The 15,737-nt window shown below is 39.0% G+C and overlaps 1 protein-coding gene across 1 annotated transcript in view; it reads right to left on the reverse strand.

Annotated features, from left to right (window-relative positions):
- The window catches only part of LOC149780879 (zinc finger homeobox protein 3-like), a 38,951-nt gene that overhangs the window by 12,313 nt on the left and 10,901 nt on the right, over nt 1–15,737 (reverse strand). The window contains exons 3-6 of the mRNA XM_089936241.1: nt 14,618–14,986; nt 7,774–13,329; nt 3,480–3,581; nt 216–410 (exon numbers count right to left, since the gene is read on the reverse strand). Coding sequence (XP_089792367.1) covers nt 216–410; nt 3,480–3,581; nt 7,774–13,329; nt 14,618–14,986 — 6,222 coding nt within the window. The remainder of the gene's footprint in view (nt 1–215; nt 411–3,479; nt 3,582–7,773; nt 13,330–14,617; nt 14,987–15,737) is intronic.

The following is a 15,737-nucleotide window of genomic DNA, read 5'->3' on the forward strand; positions in this document are numbered from 1 at the left end:
TTTTAACAATTGAAATTACATTTTAAAAAATCATCTGCAATGATCACTGTACTGTGATATTTTGTTTTTATAGATGTAATTTGTGCTAAAAGAAAATGTCTTCCTGATACAGCAAACAGCAAAACAAATGAGGACATATGGTGTCAGATGTCAGGCAGAGACAGGTGGACTGACAAGTAGGCAGAAAGAAAACACAAAAAGACAGAAGATCTTACCTGACAGAAAGCCACCAGGCTGAAGAAATGGCATTCCCATCCCTGGAAAAAACCCTGACATGCCTGGGTACATGAAGGGTAAAATATTTGGGTCCATCCCAGGTAGACAGGCGCCTAAGGGTGGGAAGAAACCCCCTGTCTGCATATGCATGAAGTCTGCTGGAGCCATGTCACCCCCCTTTCTCTTACTTGAATCTGAAGAAATAGATGAAATACAAACCTGTGACTCTAATACAGAGAATTACAACAAAAGCTACATATTACCAGTTTTTCCATTCCTTAATAAATGTGAACTAAAATTATGACTATTTTAAAACTGATAGAGGAGCAACAATATTTTTGTTCATTATGGTGAAGACTGCATGGCTGTGGTCCACCATGCAATCTTGCTGACAAGACAAGTCCAACTGCAAACATGGACCCATACCCAAGTAATTTCTTTTCACTTAAATAGAAGTTTGACTATATGACTAAAAGCTTTTACTTACTAATAATTATTTTATATTTTATTGCTTACTTTAACATATTGATTCTTAAGTGTGAATTACTTACATGTTCTACTTGACAAAGATAGTCTTCTAAAAACAGTAAAAGAAATTACTTGACAATTTTCTTACTTAATTCTCGTAAAAGTTTTACAACTGGATTACTAAATTTGACTTAATCTTTACTGAGTTAAACATGGCTATTTTCAACAAACTGAAGTTAATAAAATCAATGACTGGAAACTATTAATAAGTAATCAAATTACTTTATTTTGGGAATAAATGACAAAATTTATTTGAAAAGACATATTACTTAAAGGAATATAAAAAAATGTATTAGACTCAACTACTCAGAAATTTTTAAATTATTACCTTACAACAATACAACAATTCGATGCCCTGAATAGCATAAATGGTGCTATTGGCTTGGGACTCTTGCTTTAGCATCTATATAAATAATGAAGGCTTATACCTGCAGCTTGCCACTTTTAGCATGGTATATCCCCCCTTACAGAAATACAGTATGCACTAGAAGTGCAGTCACACTGTACTTATGCTGGTCAAACGCTGCATCACATTTTTAGCATAAACATGTACCGATGCTATAATCCAGCATGATGCAGTCATACTAAACTGATTAAAATATATCACAATTCTGCTTTCAAGGAAGAACTGCTGTCATGTTAAAGTTGCAAGCTGCAGTCATGCGGAACAACTTTTATAATTTCAATAATTCGGTGTTCCATTATGTACTTATTTAATAACAAATGTTCAACAAAATTAAATGCACATTTTTTTTGCCATAAAGGTGTATAGTAAAAGATTTTGTTCTAGCAAGTACACGTTGCTGTGATCTATTTCAGTGGATGGCCTCTGAACCATAAAAGCAGGGGAGGATGCAGGTTTTTATTCTGAGAGGATTTGTTGAGAAGAGGTCACTGATTGTACTTCAAATGGCCAACAATTTTTCACCTATGTGGTATACTGAATCTAATCATCTGAAAACATACCTGCTGATGAAGAAATGAATTTTCATACTGAAGTGAAATAAAATGAACATAATGTCACTTGAGAAATGATGTGAAGAGTTTTCCTCATACTGTGAAAATGGATGTAGAAGTTTCTGCCAGTGTTTCTAAAGAACCATTGGTGACAATGATTCTTTCTTCAGCAATGCTGAATGAGGCTGCTGAAAAATGTCAGTATGCAAGGCTATGGTTACTACTGACATAGCTTTCTGTGCAAAAGATTCCAGTGTTTTCACTGGAAGGTGAGCCCAGGTCCCCAGAGAAATACCCACCTGAGCTGCCTCAGTGTCCTAAGTGGGAGGTGTAGAAGGCCAAAAGGTACGAACCTTATTGTTAGAAGCAGCTACCAAAGGTCACAACATGGAGGTGGAGTTGGGGTGAAGACAGACAATCCCCCATATTTTCAAGTAAAACTTTGACCCTTGCTAAATATTTGAAAGAACTCCTTGACAATACCTGATTGAGAAAGGAGCAAGAGATCTGGTTGACAGTTGGCCCTGGAAAGATCTTCCAAACTGGCAAGAATCTGAAGTCACCAGAACATGAAGGCATGGGACACAGATTGCAAGCGAACAGGTAGTAAACTTCATTTACCACCTTATCGAACAACCAGGATTTCTCCTTCTGTCTCCTTAACTGAAAAGAAGGGGCGAGGACCAAAAAAGGAGGGGCTAACATATCAGCCTGATGTGTCAAACTTGTGTATTCAAAAAGCACAGAAAGAACATCTTCTTCCTGCATTCATGTCTGGGAGGTCTATGTGACCAAGACCTCTCTTTTCTGGGGGAGAATTGGGGAGTTGGAGTAAAAGGACTGTTTACAGCAGTGACCTCTGCTGGTGGTTAGAAGTTACTCTCTATCTGCCTGGAGTAAAAGGTATATCTAATGATATGGTTCAACTGTAATCCATAGCTGGTTCCAAACTCTCTCTCAACCCAGAATAAGGCAAAGACGGGGAAAATAGGGAAAAGTGAGTGTAGTTTTACAAGATTTTAGAATATTAAAACTGTTGCTCAGAACAGCAGTATACTAAACCTTTGAACCAAACAGTATATTAAAAACAAAATAATACTCGTGAAACTATATGAAAACTTCAAATTTTATGTTAAATCTCATGCAGTAAATTTGCTTAATTACTTCAGTTTTGCAACAGAATGTAAGCTCATAAATATGTTATAATCTAAAACAGGTGAAAGATATCGAGGTACAACTCTCTTCCAATTACTACTGGATGAAATATGAAATAAACCAGTGTACCTATATTAGCAAGCAGCCTATAAATGTCCACATAATAACAATTTGCTCCTGATTAGACTACATATGCATGTAATTTTTACATGTCTCTTCATTTGTGAAGTTTTGTAGTGAAGCTCAAATATTAAGACATAGTTACAGAGATAAATATTTATTATACTGACAAAAAAGTTTATCTAAAGCATGAAAACATCATGCTAAACAGTTTTACATTGCTCCTGAACAGGAAGAAAAGCCAAGAGTTGACCTCACACTCTGAAGATGAATGCATTTGATGGCCAAAATGGGCAAGGTCTGAAAACATCAACTTGAATTTTTTTTTGCAAAATCCTGTTTGCTGTGCATTTGGAAAAATGACAGGCAATGGAGGTGACTATTTTATCTAAATTATCCTCAGTATGGACTCTGCCATACCAAGATTTTATATAATTTTCAACACAAAATTGACACCACCATAATTTTCAAAAACATGACAAACCAAAATACATCCTGCTTACCATCAGCTTTCTTGTTAGTATCTTTTGCTTCTTTGGTTGACCCTTCCTTCCTCTTGACTTCTGAGAAAAACTCTTCAGGATTGCGCATACCAGCTCCAATTCCTAAAACCAAGAAATTCCAAGGAAATTAAATAGATGCATCATGACAAAAGGCTTCAAGACCTAAACATGCAGACATTAGTATAAACTTAAAGAGTGTTGAAATATTAACTTTCCATAACTGAAGTTACTATATACTGATGATAACAATATGAACAATTGACAATACAGTCAAACCAGTCCTAAAGGTGACCTTTACTCCAGTCAACATTTTACAATGGCCATCCTAATTTCCCCCTAGCAAGTTTCCTACATAAATGTACTGTAAGTAATAGTCACCTACCTTCCATAGTCAATGGTTTTTCATTGCCTTAAGTGGTCATTGGCATGTATTAATAGTGACCATTCAGTCAATACAGCGTAACTCACAGATCTCAATATGAAGTTCTTTTTTCTGGCAGGGGTGGGGGTGGGTGAACTAATTTTCATTTGTAATACTCAGCTGTTGCTATTGCATAGTAAGTAATTTTCTGGGAGGAATGACACAAATTTCATGTAAACCACACATTGGTGTGTGCCAGCATTTCTTTGATTATTTTGAGGGAGTGGACTAACTTTGTGGGACATCAGTGCAGGGCGGGAACAGAGAATTTGGCAATATCAAAAGGCAAGTATTGCATGATTAAAATTAGATTTAGCCCTCCCCTACTGTATTTTAATATCAGTAATACTTTATCTTTGCTACTCCATAGCTGAATCTGTTTGGTGGGAGGCTGATCCCACAACTGGCAAATGAAAAAAGGTACACAAAAAGTAAACTAAAACCATCAACAACAACAACCCCCACCCCCCACCCCCCGGGAATACTCACCTTCACAGAGAAGGAGACTACTGCAGGATGGAATTCACATGGACCACTTTATGAGCAATGAAAATTTAGGGCCAAGAGAGAAAAATGTCTTCACTTTGGTGGGCTAATGAAAGAAGGTAAATGGGGGTATAAAGCAGTGTGACAGTGCCAAAATGTAGTTTTTATAACATCCTCCAAAGATGAATGAGTTAGACAAGCCCATGGCATGAGTTTCATGGGGTTTAATTTTCATGACAGACAAGTTCTTATCAGTAAGGAACTGGTAAGCTCTCTTGATAGTCAATGCAATCCACCTAGAAATGGTGGAAGCCGACATATCAGCTGAACCTTTAATTAGAAGGAAAAGATGCATCCAACTCTTTCTTCTCTCTTTACAGGCTGCCAAGTAAAATTGTAGAGCTCTAACTGGACATAAAAGTCTATCTTGGTCATCCCCAGCACAGATATGTCTGAGATTGGGGATCTCAATCAGAAGTTGAGCAACAAAAGGAAGCTGGGTATTTTTCTGCTAAAAATACCTATTTGGCAAAGAAGAGTAACTCATTCATACTTCTCACGGAACTGGATAAAGCCCTGCCCTATGGTTTGGGCACAGACGAACAGCAAGAGTTACATCTTTTCTATAACACCAATCACAAAAGATTCTCCATTTGGTATCATACACTCATACACCTTAAACATCAATCTATCCCTGGACTGAGTGATGCACTCGGCAGTTCTATCAAAACCCTTTCTTGCACAGAAATCATCTGATGGCCAAGCATGACGTGGATATCTCGGCTATTGTGTAGGAGATGGCCCATGTTGGGACAGCAGGTCCGTCCTCTGAGAAAGGTCCTGGGATGTCCACCACCACCATGAACCACAACAGCTGGAACCATAAAGGGCAATCAAAATGAGCTTAGCAATGGAGCCCTTCTTTTTGTGTAGCATCATCCTGAAGGATGTGAAGGTTTAAAGCATACATACAATCCCCCTTCAGCCTAAAAGCGTTCACTAATCAGACCCTCTGGTCATGAACTGGGGAAACAAAAAGGGGAGCTTGTTCAGTTTGATGCCAAAGAAGTCCATCAAAGGAGTTGTCCAAAGTTTGATTATGGAGTCTGTTATGGTTTGGTGAAGCAATCAGGATTTCTCCTCCTCTGCATCCTTAAACTTAAGAGTAAGGAGGAACAGGAGATCCAGAAAGTAGAAATAAGAAGTGGAAATAATCACATTCCCTATTTATGTACCATAGGGGTGCCAAAGACCAGTACCCGGTGTCTGGGCCACAACTCAACAGGCAACTGATTTGTAGTAAGTTCCAACCCCACATCCAATATACTTAGATCTGAGCTATTCCACTGTCAGAAGGCTCAACCATGCCTAAAACAACTAGTCCCTGGGACTGAAAGGGTGCTTCTCCTCACAATCAACCCTTGCTGCACTGTGGGTCAGTAGAGGGTGCTGCTCCCCCTCTGGCAACTCACTTTCTGCTATTTTGGATGTGAGAGGTTGTGGCTCCTACCTGAATGGAAGGGCATGACTTGTTCACTATCCTGTTGGTCAAAAGAGGATGCTGGTCCTCTCTCATGGGATGGTGTGACTGACTTGCTCTCTGTCCTCATGGAATGGGGACAGTGCTACTCTGCTCTTTCAGGAGTGTGTCACTCTCCAAGCATTTATAACCTCACTTCCTTTAGGAAGGTGCCCACTACGAGTCTTTGGGGAGATTTGGGACTCGGAGAAAACTCCAATGAAGACACCTTCTTCCTCACTTGGCAGGTTTCTTGATTCTCCAAGTCTTGTCAGATCAAAGGCTACACAGAATGGGCAGCAGTCTGTCCTCTTACAGCAGGTACTGGATAAACAAGTGGGTTGTAAATTGTAAATGCATGGATAGGGAAATTAAAATAAACTACCTACCCTTAGAAATTGTTCCAAGAATAACAAAAACAAAGAAATATGAGACTTTTATGCTCTGAGGATGGTTAATAAGGTCAAATTAAAAACATATTCCTTCAGTACAGAACAAAAGTCTATAAAAATCCCTCAAGAGAGCTTTAAAGAAATAGTGATGAGAATCATGTAGGGTATAATCCTAACAATTAAGATGAAAACAGCACACAATAATATCCTTGTTGACCCTTTTTACGAAAGCAAATACTGAAGTTACCAGATGTTGACCCTAAAAATAATGAAGAGACACTGGCACCCAACACAATATGTGTGGGGTTCTCATGCAGGGGTGGACTTTCTACTTGCGTCACAAAACACAGAGGGAAACACATACATTTTATGACCCAATTTTTTTTATGATAAAAATTTACTGGTTGTTGGAACCAGATTTTATGTCCAGACTTTATATCTTGTGACCTGAGACCTAAGGCAGACTGGTCTGAACTGCACACAGGCTAACCTTTGCAAAAAGTAGGATAACTCTGAGGTTTGGGGTAAAAAGTTGCCAGGATACAAAAATAATGGGTCCAAAAAGAAAAAGAATTTTATTTTGAAAAGGGGTCATTTAATATATAATCTTCTCCATAAAGGTAGGTGAAGTTCAGATTCAATGATTGAGATATACAGTTTCTTATTATTTCCCATTCATCACAGGCTTCTCAGATAAGATGACAATCTTTTGATCTCAGTGGCTAACTAAGATATTTTTAAAGCATGAACAGCAGTTTACAAGCCTAACTTTTGCAAGTTTGCTGACCAGTCCTTTTTTGCATGTCCCATGCGAACTGTCAATCAATAGTAAAATTAAGTGTTTTCTAATGGTGCACATAACAAAATTATATCAGTGATTGTTTTAAGTCAGTCATGATTTAATTTACTGGATGGATTAAAGTAATCCTGTATGGAACCACAGATACATTTTATAATTTCCTTGAACAGTACACATAAAACAACATTAATAATAATAATAATAATAATAATAATAATACTAATAACAACAAAAATAATAACAACAATAATAATAACTGGTGAACATGTGTACATAGGTCACCCATGTACAAAGGCCAGCTTTGCCTTTTCCCACCAGTGACTGCTATTGACACGTTTGGTTGTATATTCATAATTGTTTAGCACACATCATTAAATTTTATTGAATGAATTTGTTACTTATTTAAAGACAGATTAAAACAAAATGCATTTAAGAGGATTTCAAGGTTCAGGGGCTAATAATAGCCCTTGATCACAATAAAACTAAATTCCAATCTCAAATTCATATATTTCAAAACCATTCTGAATTCTCAATTTAGCAAATCTTACAGCATATATTTCCAAATAAGCAACTAGGCCCCCCCATGACATCCCATGGATCATTCCTAATAACTTTATAAAAATATCATCGAGTTTTCAAGTTTAGATATCATAGTGAAAGAATGGAAGCATCTGTACCTGAAAAAGCACCTGGTGGAAGAGTGAGGGGGTTAATCCCCATGGCTTGTAGTTGTGCGATTTGATTCTGGGTACTGTTTTCCTCCAATGCTTTCCTCATACGGTCCATATCTGCCTGCTGCTGTTGCAACACTTGTGACATTCCCTGCATGTTGCTTGAGCTGCTCAACTCGCGCTCTGCCTCTGACTGTGACTGGATGAATGTCCTCAATTTTTCAATGTGCTTTTTGGTAAAGATATGGTCCTGGATTGTGTATTTGTGAGAATACTTAAAACTGCAAAGTACACATTCCTCTGGTGGTTTTGGAAAGTCCATATCGTGGCCAAAAGTTTTACTCATGTTCAGTTTTGCTTTCTTCTCCTTTGCTCTTGCATTCTGGAACCAGACTTGCACTACTCTCTTAGCTAGGCCAATTTCTCTTCCCAACATTTCACATTCTGCCATAGTGGGCGTTTTGTAGTCTTGGAAAATACTCTTCATGATCTTGACCTGGAGACTTGTCATCTGTGTACGGTACCGTTTAGCATTGCTTCCTCCTGATTGTAGATAGATACTACCCTGTGGGGAGGAAGGATTACTACTTATATTGGAGCTTTCTTCATCATGAGCTTCTGAATATGTTTCAGACATGGAATCATCTAAGCCATATTGCTTGAATGATGTGTTATGACTGTCTGAAGTACTTCGATCACTTACAGGTGTGCTGCTAGTTCGTGCAGTTGCCTTACTGTCATGGTCTTTGTTGACTTTGAGCGGTTTGCTGAGATCAAGAGGAGTGTCATGGTCATTGTTTAATGGGGTGGTTGAACTCTTTGGTTTTACAAGTGAGTGTTGAGATGACTCAATGGAATGGCTATTTTTCTGAAGGTGGCTGGTGGAGCTAAGTTCACTGATATACTTCTTGAAAGAGTCTTCATAGAACTGTTTCATGGACAGTTGAATCGGGTCAGCCACCGATGGGAATCCCATTGCCAGACCAGAAGGAGGTAACAGAGGGAGGAAGTTCTGCATCCCTGGTGGAGTGAGCAGCCTGCCGACATCAGAAACTGGTGGTATCATTCCAGGAGATGAATGAGGAGTAGATGGACTTCCATCCATAGTAGCATCTGGTAATGTATCAACATTGATATCCCCTTTTGCCATTTCTTCTGGATGTTTTGTAGCAAGATGAGATTCCAATGCTGACTTGGCGCGGAACAATGCCCGACAAATTGGACATCGCTTGTGAATAAGCTGCTGATGTGCTCTGTATTGTCCTTTACGTTCACGTGCTCGTGTGTTCTGGAACCAGACCTGGACAACCCTCTTCTTCAATCCAACTTCATGTGAGATGGTCTCAAGCTGTTTACGACTTGGGTTGCAATCAATCTGATATTTCTGGTACAGGTAGTCAAGCTGTTCGGGAAGAATTGTGGTGCGCAGTCTCTTGTCTCGGGGCTGGTCATCCTGTTCATCATCTCGATCATCTTCAATTTTTCGCTTTAATGGAGACTTGTCATCTGCAGTCTGCTGCTGCTGCTGTTGAACAACTGCCATGTTTTGAAGAACTCCAAAAGCACTGCTGGAAGAAAAGTTCAGGAACAGACCTGGATTCATACTATGAACATTCTGATGCTCTCGCCACTGTTCCAGTTGATCAAATGATAGATTACATTTTTCACACTTAAATGGCAGATCTTGACGACTTTCTTTGGCAGAATTTCGCTCAGTTTCAATGGTGGATGCTACTGACCCTGTTTCTGACATATTGGTATCATCCATTGACATATCATGTGACAACGAATCACTGTCCTCATCTGTATATGTGTTCTCTAGCTGATCACTGTCAACATAGCACTGCTTCTTGTGATGGCGAATTAGATCATAATATCTCTGAAATACTGCATTACACTTCTTGCATTGATAGTTCAACCCTGTTGTACGCTGAAAAGAAGTTGACCCACTTCCATCCTTCATATCAACTGCAGGCTGATTTTCATAGATTTTTCTGGCTTTCTGACGAGCATTTTGGAACCAGACAACAATAACACGAGGACTGAGACTTAGTATTTTGGATAAATGCTCAAGTTCATCATCTTTTGGGTATGCATTCTGCTCAAAGTACTCCTGAAGGACCTTGATCTGGAAATCTGTGAATCGAGTACGGTTAGCCCTTCTGCCACTAGAACCAGACTGAGGTGACTGTTCTGGTATCTGCTGTGGATCATCATACATTGAAGCCAAAGTATAGTGCAAACTATTTGTTGGGGTTGAGGTGAGAACTGAAGAAGACATATTTGAGAAGGCATCTGAATCCATGCTATTATTATTGGTACTGTTAATACTTGAATTCAAGTCTGGAGCAGAAATGGCTATTTTAGGTTCAGGAACTGGACTGGAAGAAGGCTGATTTTCAGTTTTAAATACAGGTTTGAGTTTCTCCTCCTTCACTTCTTCTTTCTTCTCAACATGTTCTTGCTTGATTTCTGGCTCCTCTTTTTTTGTACTGGCTACTGACTCAGTTGATGCTAAAGATTCTTGTACAACTGGAAGTCTTCCAGTCTTCTCATACTCTTCAAGGTCAAGGGTAGTTGCAGGGGGAACACTAAAATTGTATGGAGAATCCTTATTCCGTTGTCTTTCTTTGAACAGAGTGTTGCGGAACCAATGCTTAATAACTTTGGTTGGCAGACCTGACTGTTCTGACATAACATTGACCTGTTCCTCACTTGGAGAATTATTAATGTCAAAATGGGCTCTAAGAATCTTCAGCTGCTCATCATTAATCCTTGTCCTAGCTCTCTTCTGGTTCTGAAGAGCATTCTGTTGGAGCTGTTTTTGTGCAGCAGAAAGAGTCTGATTATCCATTACAGGTAGTGGAGACATCATATTGGGATCAAGTCCCTGTGGCATGAACATGGGCATCAGAGAAGACTGTAAATTCATTGCCATGTTCATGTTCACTGAAAGAGGCATTGGCATCATTCCAAACATATTCATTAGCTGTGACATGTCCATCTGAGGCTGATGAGGTGGAGGAGGAGGTGGCATTTCTTGTTTCACTACTTCCTCATTTACTGTATTGGCTGGAGTTGAAGGATTAGCAGCAGGTACTGATATTGGAATTTCAACATCCTTTGGCTGCTTTTTCTCATAATCACTCCTGAACTGCTCACCAAAATCTTCAACAACATCGACTGGAATCATCTCCTTATGAACCTCCTCCTGGTGAGACTTCAGCACCCATACACTTGAAAACTCCTTCCCACAAGTGACACATATGCATTTGTTCATCTCTGGAAGATCACTGCCACAGTCCCTTTCTTCTTTTTTCATCTTGACAAAATCCTTGCTCCTGTCTTTATCCTCTTCAGTGCTCTTCTCATCTTTTTCAGTGCCAGAGTCTTTGTCCTCTACTTCATTCCTCACTTGGCTTGGCTGGTTGAACTCATTGAACTGCATTACACACTCAAATCCAATGTTTTCCAACAAGTTCTTTTGTACCTGAGGTTTAGAGCGGCAAGGAATTATCCTAGAGGTGCGAACCTGAGATTGGTGAGGTGAGGTGAGGCAGGAGGCAGCAGTAGCAGCTGATACTATTGAACTATTAAGTATAGTATCACTTCCTGAGGTGCACATATTGCAGAACAGCTGATGCTGGATAAAGGATTCTTGGTTGGCAAATACAGCACTACAGCGGTGGCAGACATGCAGATTCCCTGAAAGTGTGGTTTGGGCTTTGTTGGCATGGCCTTGTGATGAGGACAGGGACAATGGCATCATCATAAACTCAATTATATCAGACTGTTTTGAGACTGCAACAGCTTCGCTGACTGACATCTGGGAGGAAGCTGATGGTGCTTTTGAGTAAATTGACGTCTGGGCTGTGCTTTGAGAACCCAAGGAACTGGATGTAATGACAGCCCCAGCAAGAGACACGGGGGCCAGACCTGGGGGTAGAGCTGATAGATAGGGAGGCAGGCCATGGATCCCAGATAGTCCCTGGAACAGCAAGGGTGGCTGTGTAAGGGAAATACTTGATTGCTTCTGGAGAATGTCTGCCAGGAGTTTTTGCTGTTGTTGTTGGGCAGTCTTCTGTGGGTCTGTAGGCTCCTCAATCAGGGGTTTAGTTATATCTACCTCCCCACTCATGACAAGCTCATGAAGCTTGCTGGTTCGTGTCTGATGCGCAACAGAACGGATGTGGATGTCAAGAGTAGATCCTTGGCTATAAGCTACTTTACAGATATTACATTTGTAGGGGCGCATGCTTTCATCTTCATATTCACGAACAACTTTTTTGGCAGGTTTGTCTGCATGTGTTGAGGCAGTTGCTGAGGCTGAGGTACTAGTAGGTGCTGGGGTCACAGGAGGAACACTTGTTGAGGAAGGCTGACTTGACTGAACTGGTGTCAGTGGGGGTGTGGTACTGACTGGGAGCGTCCCCTGCTGTGTAGCCTGTTTTACTTTGTGAAGATGAGACACAGAATTGTAGTGAACAAGAAGAATATTCTTCTGAGTAAAGGATTCTTTGCAGATGTCACACTTGAAGGGCCTATTTGGATCCAGATATTTTTCCATTGGATAACTCAGTCTGTCTCCTTTCCTATGCATCAAAGTCTTGTTGTGTGCTGTCAGGTAGTGCTGCTTAGTGAATGCAACCTTGCACCTATGACACTTGTACTTCCTTGATGGATCTTCATAACTACCTTCTGCAATTGCAGGATTGTTAATATAATCCTCAAAGAACTGTTGTTCTTTGTAGCTTAAATCATTTGGATCTTCCTTTTCATCTGATTCTCCTTGATCCAAGCCTTCTGGAGATTTACTGTCTTCATGGCCATTTTCCTGAATACCAAAAGATGAAATTTTGTCATCCAGAAAATCTGAAGTATCCATTTTCATGTCATCTTCATTTTCCTTGATCTGCTTGGCACTGATGTCTTTTCCAACCCTGGTCCCCTCCAACTCTTTTCCAGAATTTGACTGATTTGAGGAAGCTGACTCCCCTAGTTTTAACACTGATGTTTTCCCACTGTTTAGGAACAAGTCTAAACTAGAATTGCCTAGAATTGCAGCCACTGCAGCAGTGTTGGTATTGACTGTAGCTTGATACTGTTCCAACTCCTGATCATTCAGGTCATGTAATGTTTCAACATGCTTCTTCAAAGCTGAAATTGAAGAGAATGTCCTTGTACAAAATGTACATCTAAGTACTGACTTTATCAGGTGAAAATGGGTGTGAAGCTGAAGTTTGTCTGCACTCTTGAAAGCCAACGTACATTGTGAGCATTTGAATTTATATACACTTTGCTCCAATGTACTCATATTCTGCCGTTTGGCATGGATTTCACGGAAATGGATTTGCAATGCTTGAGCAGTTTTAAAATACTGATTACAACCCTTCTTCCAGCAGAGATAACCTGGACCCCTTGGGGTCTGCTTGAGCTCCAGGTGGCCTAATTCATTCTGGTGAGCATACAGTGTGTCAATGTTACAGAAGGTCCTGGAACAGGTCTGGCATCTGAATTGATCCTCTGTTTCCTTATCACTGCCTAGTAAAGCTGTATCGATAGCTGAAATGAAAAGGAGAAAAAAGCTCAATTACAGAAAAATATCAACACAGAATGAAAGAGTAGATGGATATGACTGCATGATATAGCAATGACATTAATGGGGATGAACTTGTATTTATTTTTACATATCTTCTTTATCAGAATTGCAAAATAATTACTGAAGATATTTCCTTTTTCTATGTTAATAATGGATATATTTCTTAATGTTGTATAACAAAATTTTAATGTGTGGTAAAGCCATGAATTAATATAATATTTTGGTACCAAAGATGAAATATATTAGGTATTTGCAGAAGATAAGAAAATTTTAGTTTTGTATATTAAGCTTGCTTTTAAATCAAAACAAAGAAGGATAAATTCATCCTTCAGCACACCACCCCCACCATCCTTTTCAAATGTTTAGCTCAATTTCAATCACATTTATATTATTGATCATAAAATATTAGTGATTTGAGACAATCAGATTTGGTGCGATAAATTAAATTTTTGACATTTTGCAAACTTTTTTACCCTATCTTACTGCAAAAGAAAGTCCAACTGAGCTATGCAGCATTGGAATTTTAACACTGTTGTTCAAGGGACATAACTTCACAAAGAAGCAAACTGGCCTAAAAATAATTTCCATGTCTGAAACGCTAACACAGTTTCTATGTATAGTTCCTGCACACAAAAGGATAATTTTTCTTGTTGCAATTATAGCCTCTACAGCACACACAGTCAAGTGTAGCAAGGCATGATGGGAAATCTTGTATTTTACATGTAAAAATATAAGGATTAAAAATGTATGAAAGATATACCACCAATTATGTTTTAAATTTCACCAATAATTTGTCTATGAAAAATTCTGAATGTCATATCTGAACCTTTCTAATGTAACTAAAGAAAAAGTGAAAATAAATACTTAAAAAATCATAATAGATTTTGTTGGCGAGATGCTATTATGATCATTTATAGCAATGCATTCTCTCTACAATTCTCTTTCTCTATTAACCGGGTTTAATCACACACTTTTTACTATTCATCCAGATCTGTCCCCTTGTGAAGTGAATAAATTCTATGGCATTATATAACAAGCTCTTTCATATTTCCATCATTGATACTAATGTCGATTGTTAGAATGCCACAATTTCACAATTAGTTTGGCTTTGAATTGAAATATAAAAAGATACAAAATGTTGCCTGAAATCAGAAACCTTTTGAATAGGACAGCAATCTGAAAACACTTTCCAAAATATATCAATACGCTTTCTGTGAAAAAGAAGGCCATATGGAAAATATAAGCACTTACCCTCTTCCGTGGCTAGCCTGCTGGCCTCTGCCTCAAAAGCTTCTAGGTTGACTTCTTCCATTTCACCCTGAGACAAGCTGCTGGGAGTCATGATCTGATTTCCTACAGTGGGAGGCATTGTCCAGCTACCTTCAACCATCAACATCAACCGCTGCAATGCTTCTGCTTTTACCTGATGTATGGAAATGAGATGTCTTTCAAGTTTGGACTTTTCTTTAAATGCTTCCTGGCACAGTGGACATCCAACTTCCTGTAACTGCTGGGATAGAGGATGCTGGGATAGAATGTGGGCCTGTATGTGCATCTCAGTACCAGAGCTGAAGTTGCAGTATGGACATGGATGAAGTTGGTTCTCAGCCTTGGAGTTACCTGAAATAAAAGAAAACTTTACCTGTGAACATAATTCTATAACAAGAAGGTAAAAAATGGGGAAAGATTCTGAATAAAATGCAAGAGTCACTCTTTATTTAGCCAAGTAAAAACATTTTTTCTGGAAATCTATGCAACACTTACATGGAGGGATTTTCCCAGCTGCCTATCATCTTCACTAGCCATGGTTCTGATATGATAACCCTATCTACACTTTGGCAGATCGAACAGATATATTGGTGTTTTGTCCCACTGTTATCCATTGGCTATATTGAGTTTCCTCCCTTAGTATGCATTGCCAGCTAACCAATAGCATGATGCACTGTACATTGGCCAAAGGATACTTTGTATGTTTAGTATCAAAATTATGACTATGTACCAGAGGAAAGCCATTACAGGTCTATTTGAGTGAAAGATATTTCAGCAAACATGGACCGGCAGTGGAAAACTGCTTATTTATCAGTCCATTAAAGTTGCCTGTTCCCCTTGCCTTAATCATGTAAGAGTAGTGTTCAAATTTTAACAATTTAATTTTAATTGGATGCAGTGGCATTCTGCTGTATCCAATGAAATTCACACACCCGAAGCACAGAAATATCTGCTCGATACACCAAGGTGTTGATAGGGTTATTAGTTATTACATTTGAACCTTGGCTACTGAAGATGGTTGCTTATATGTATGTATACAATTGATATCACAGAAAAAATTCAGACCAAACTGCGCAGTAAGTCCTTTAAACTTGTTCATGAA

The sequence above is a fragment of the Sinohyriopsis cumingii genome, chromosome 16, assembly GCF_028554795.1.
Source record: "Sinohyriopsis cumingii isolate HCF-2022 chromosome 16, ASM2855479v2, whole genome shotgun sequence".
NCBI classification, from domain to species: Eukaryota; Metazoa; Mollusca; class Bivalvia; order Unionida; family Unionidae; genus Sinohyriopsis; species Sinohyriopsis cumingii.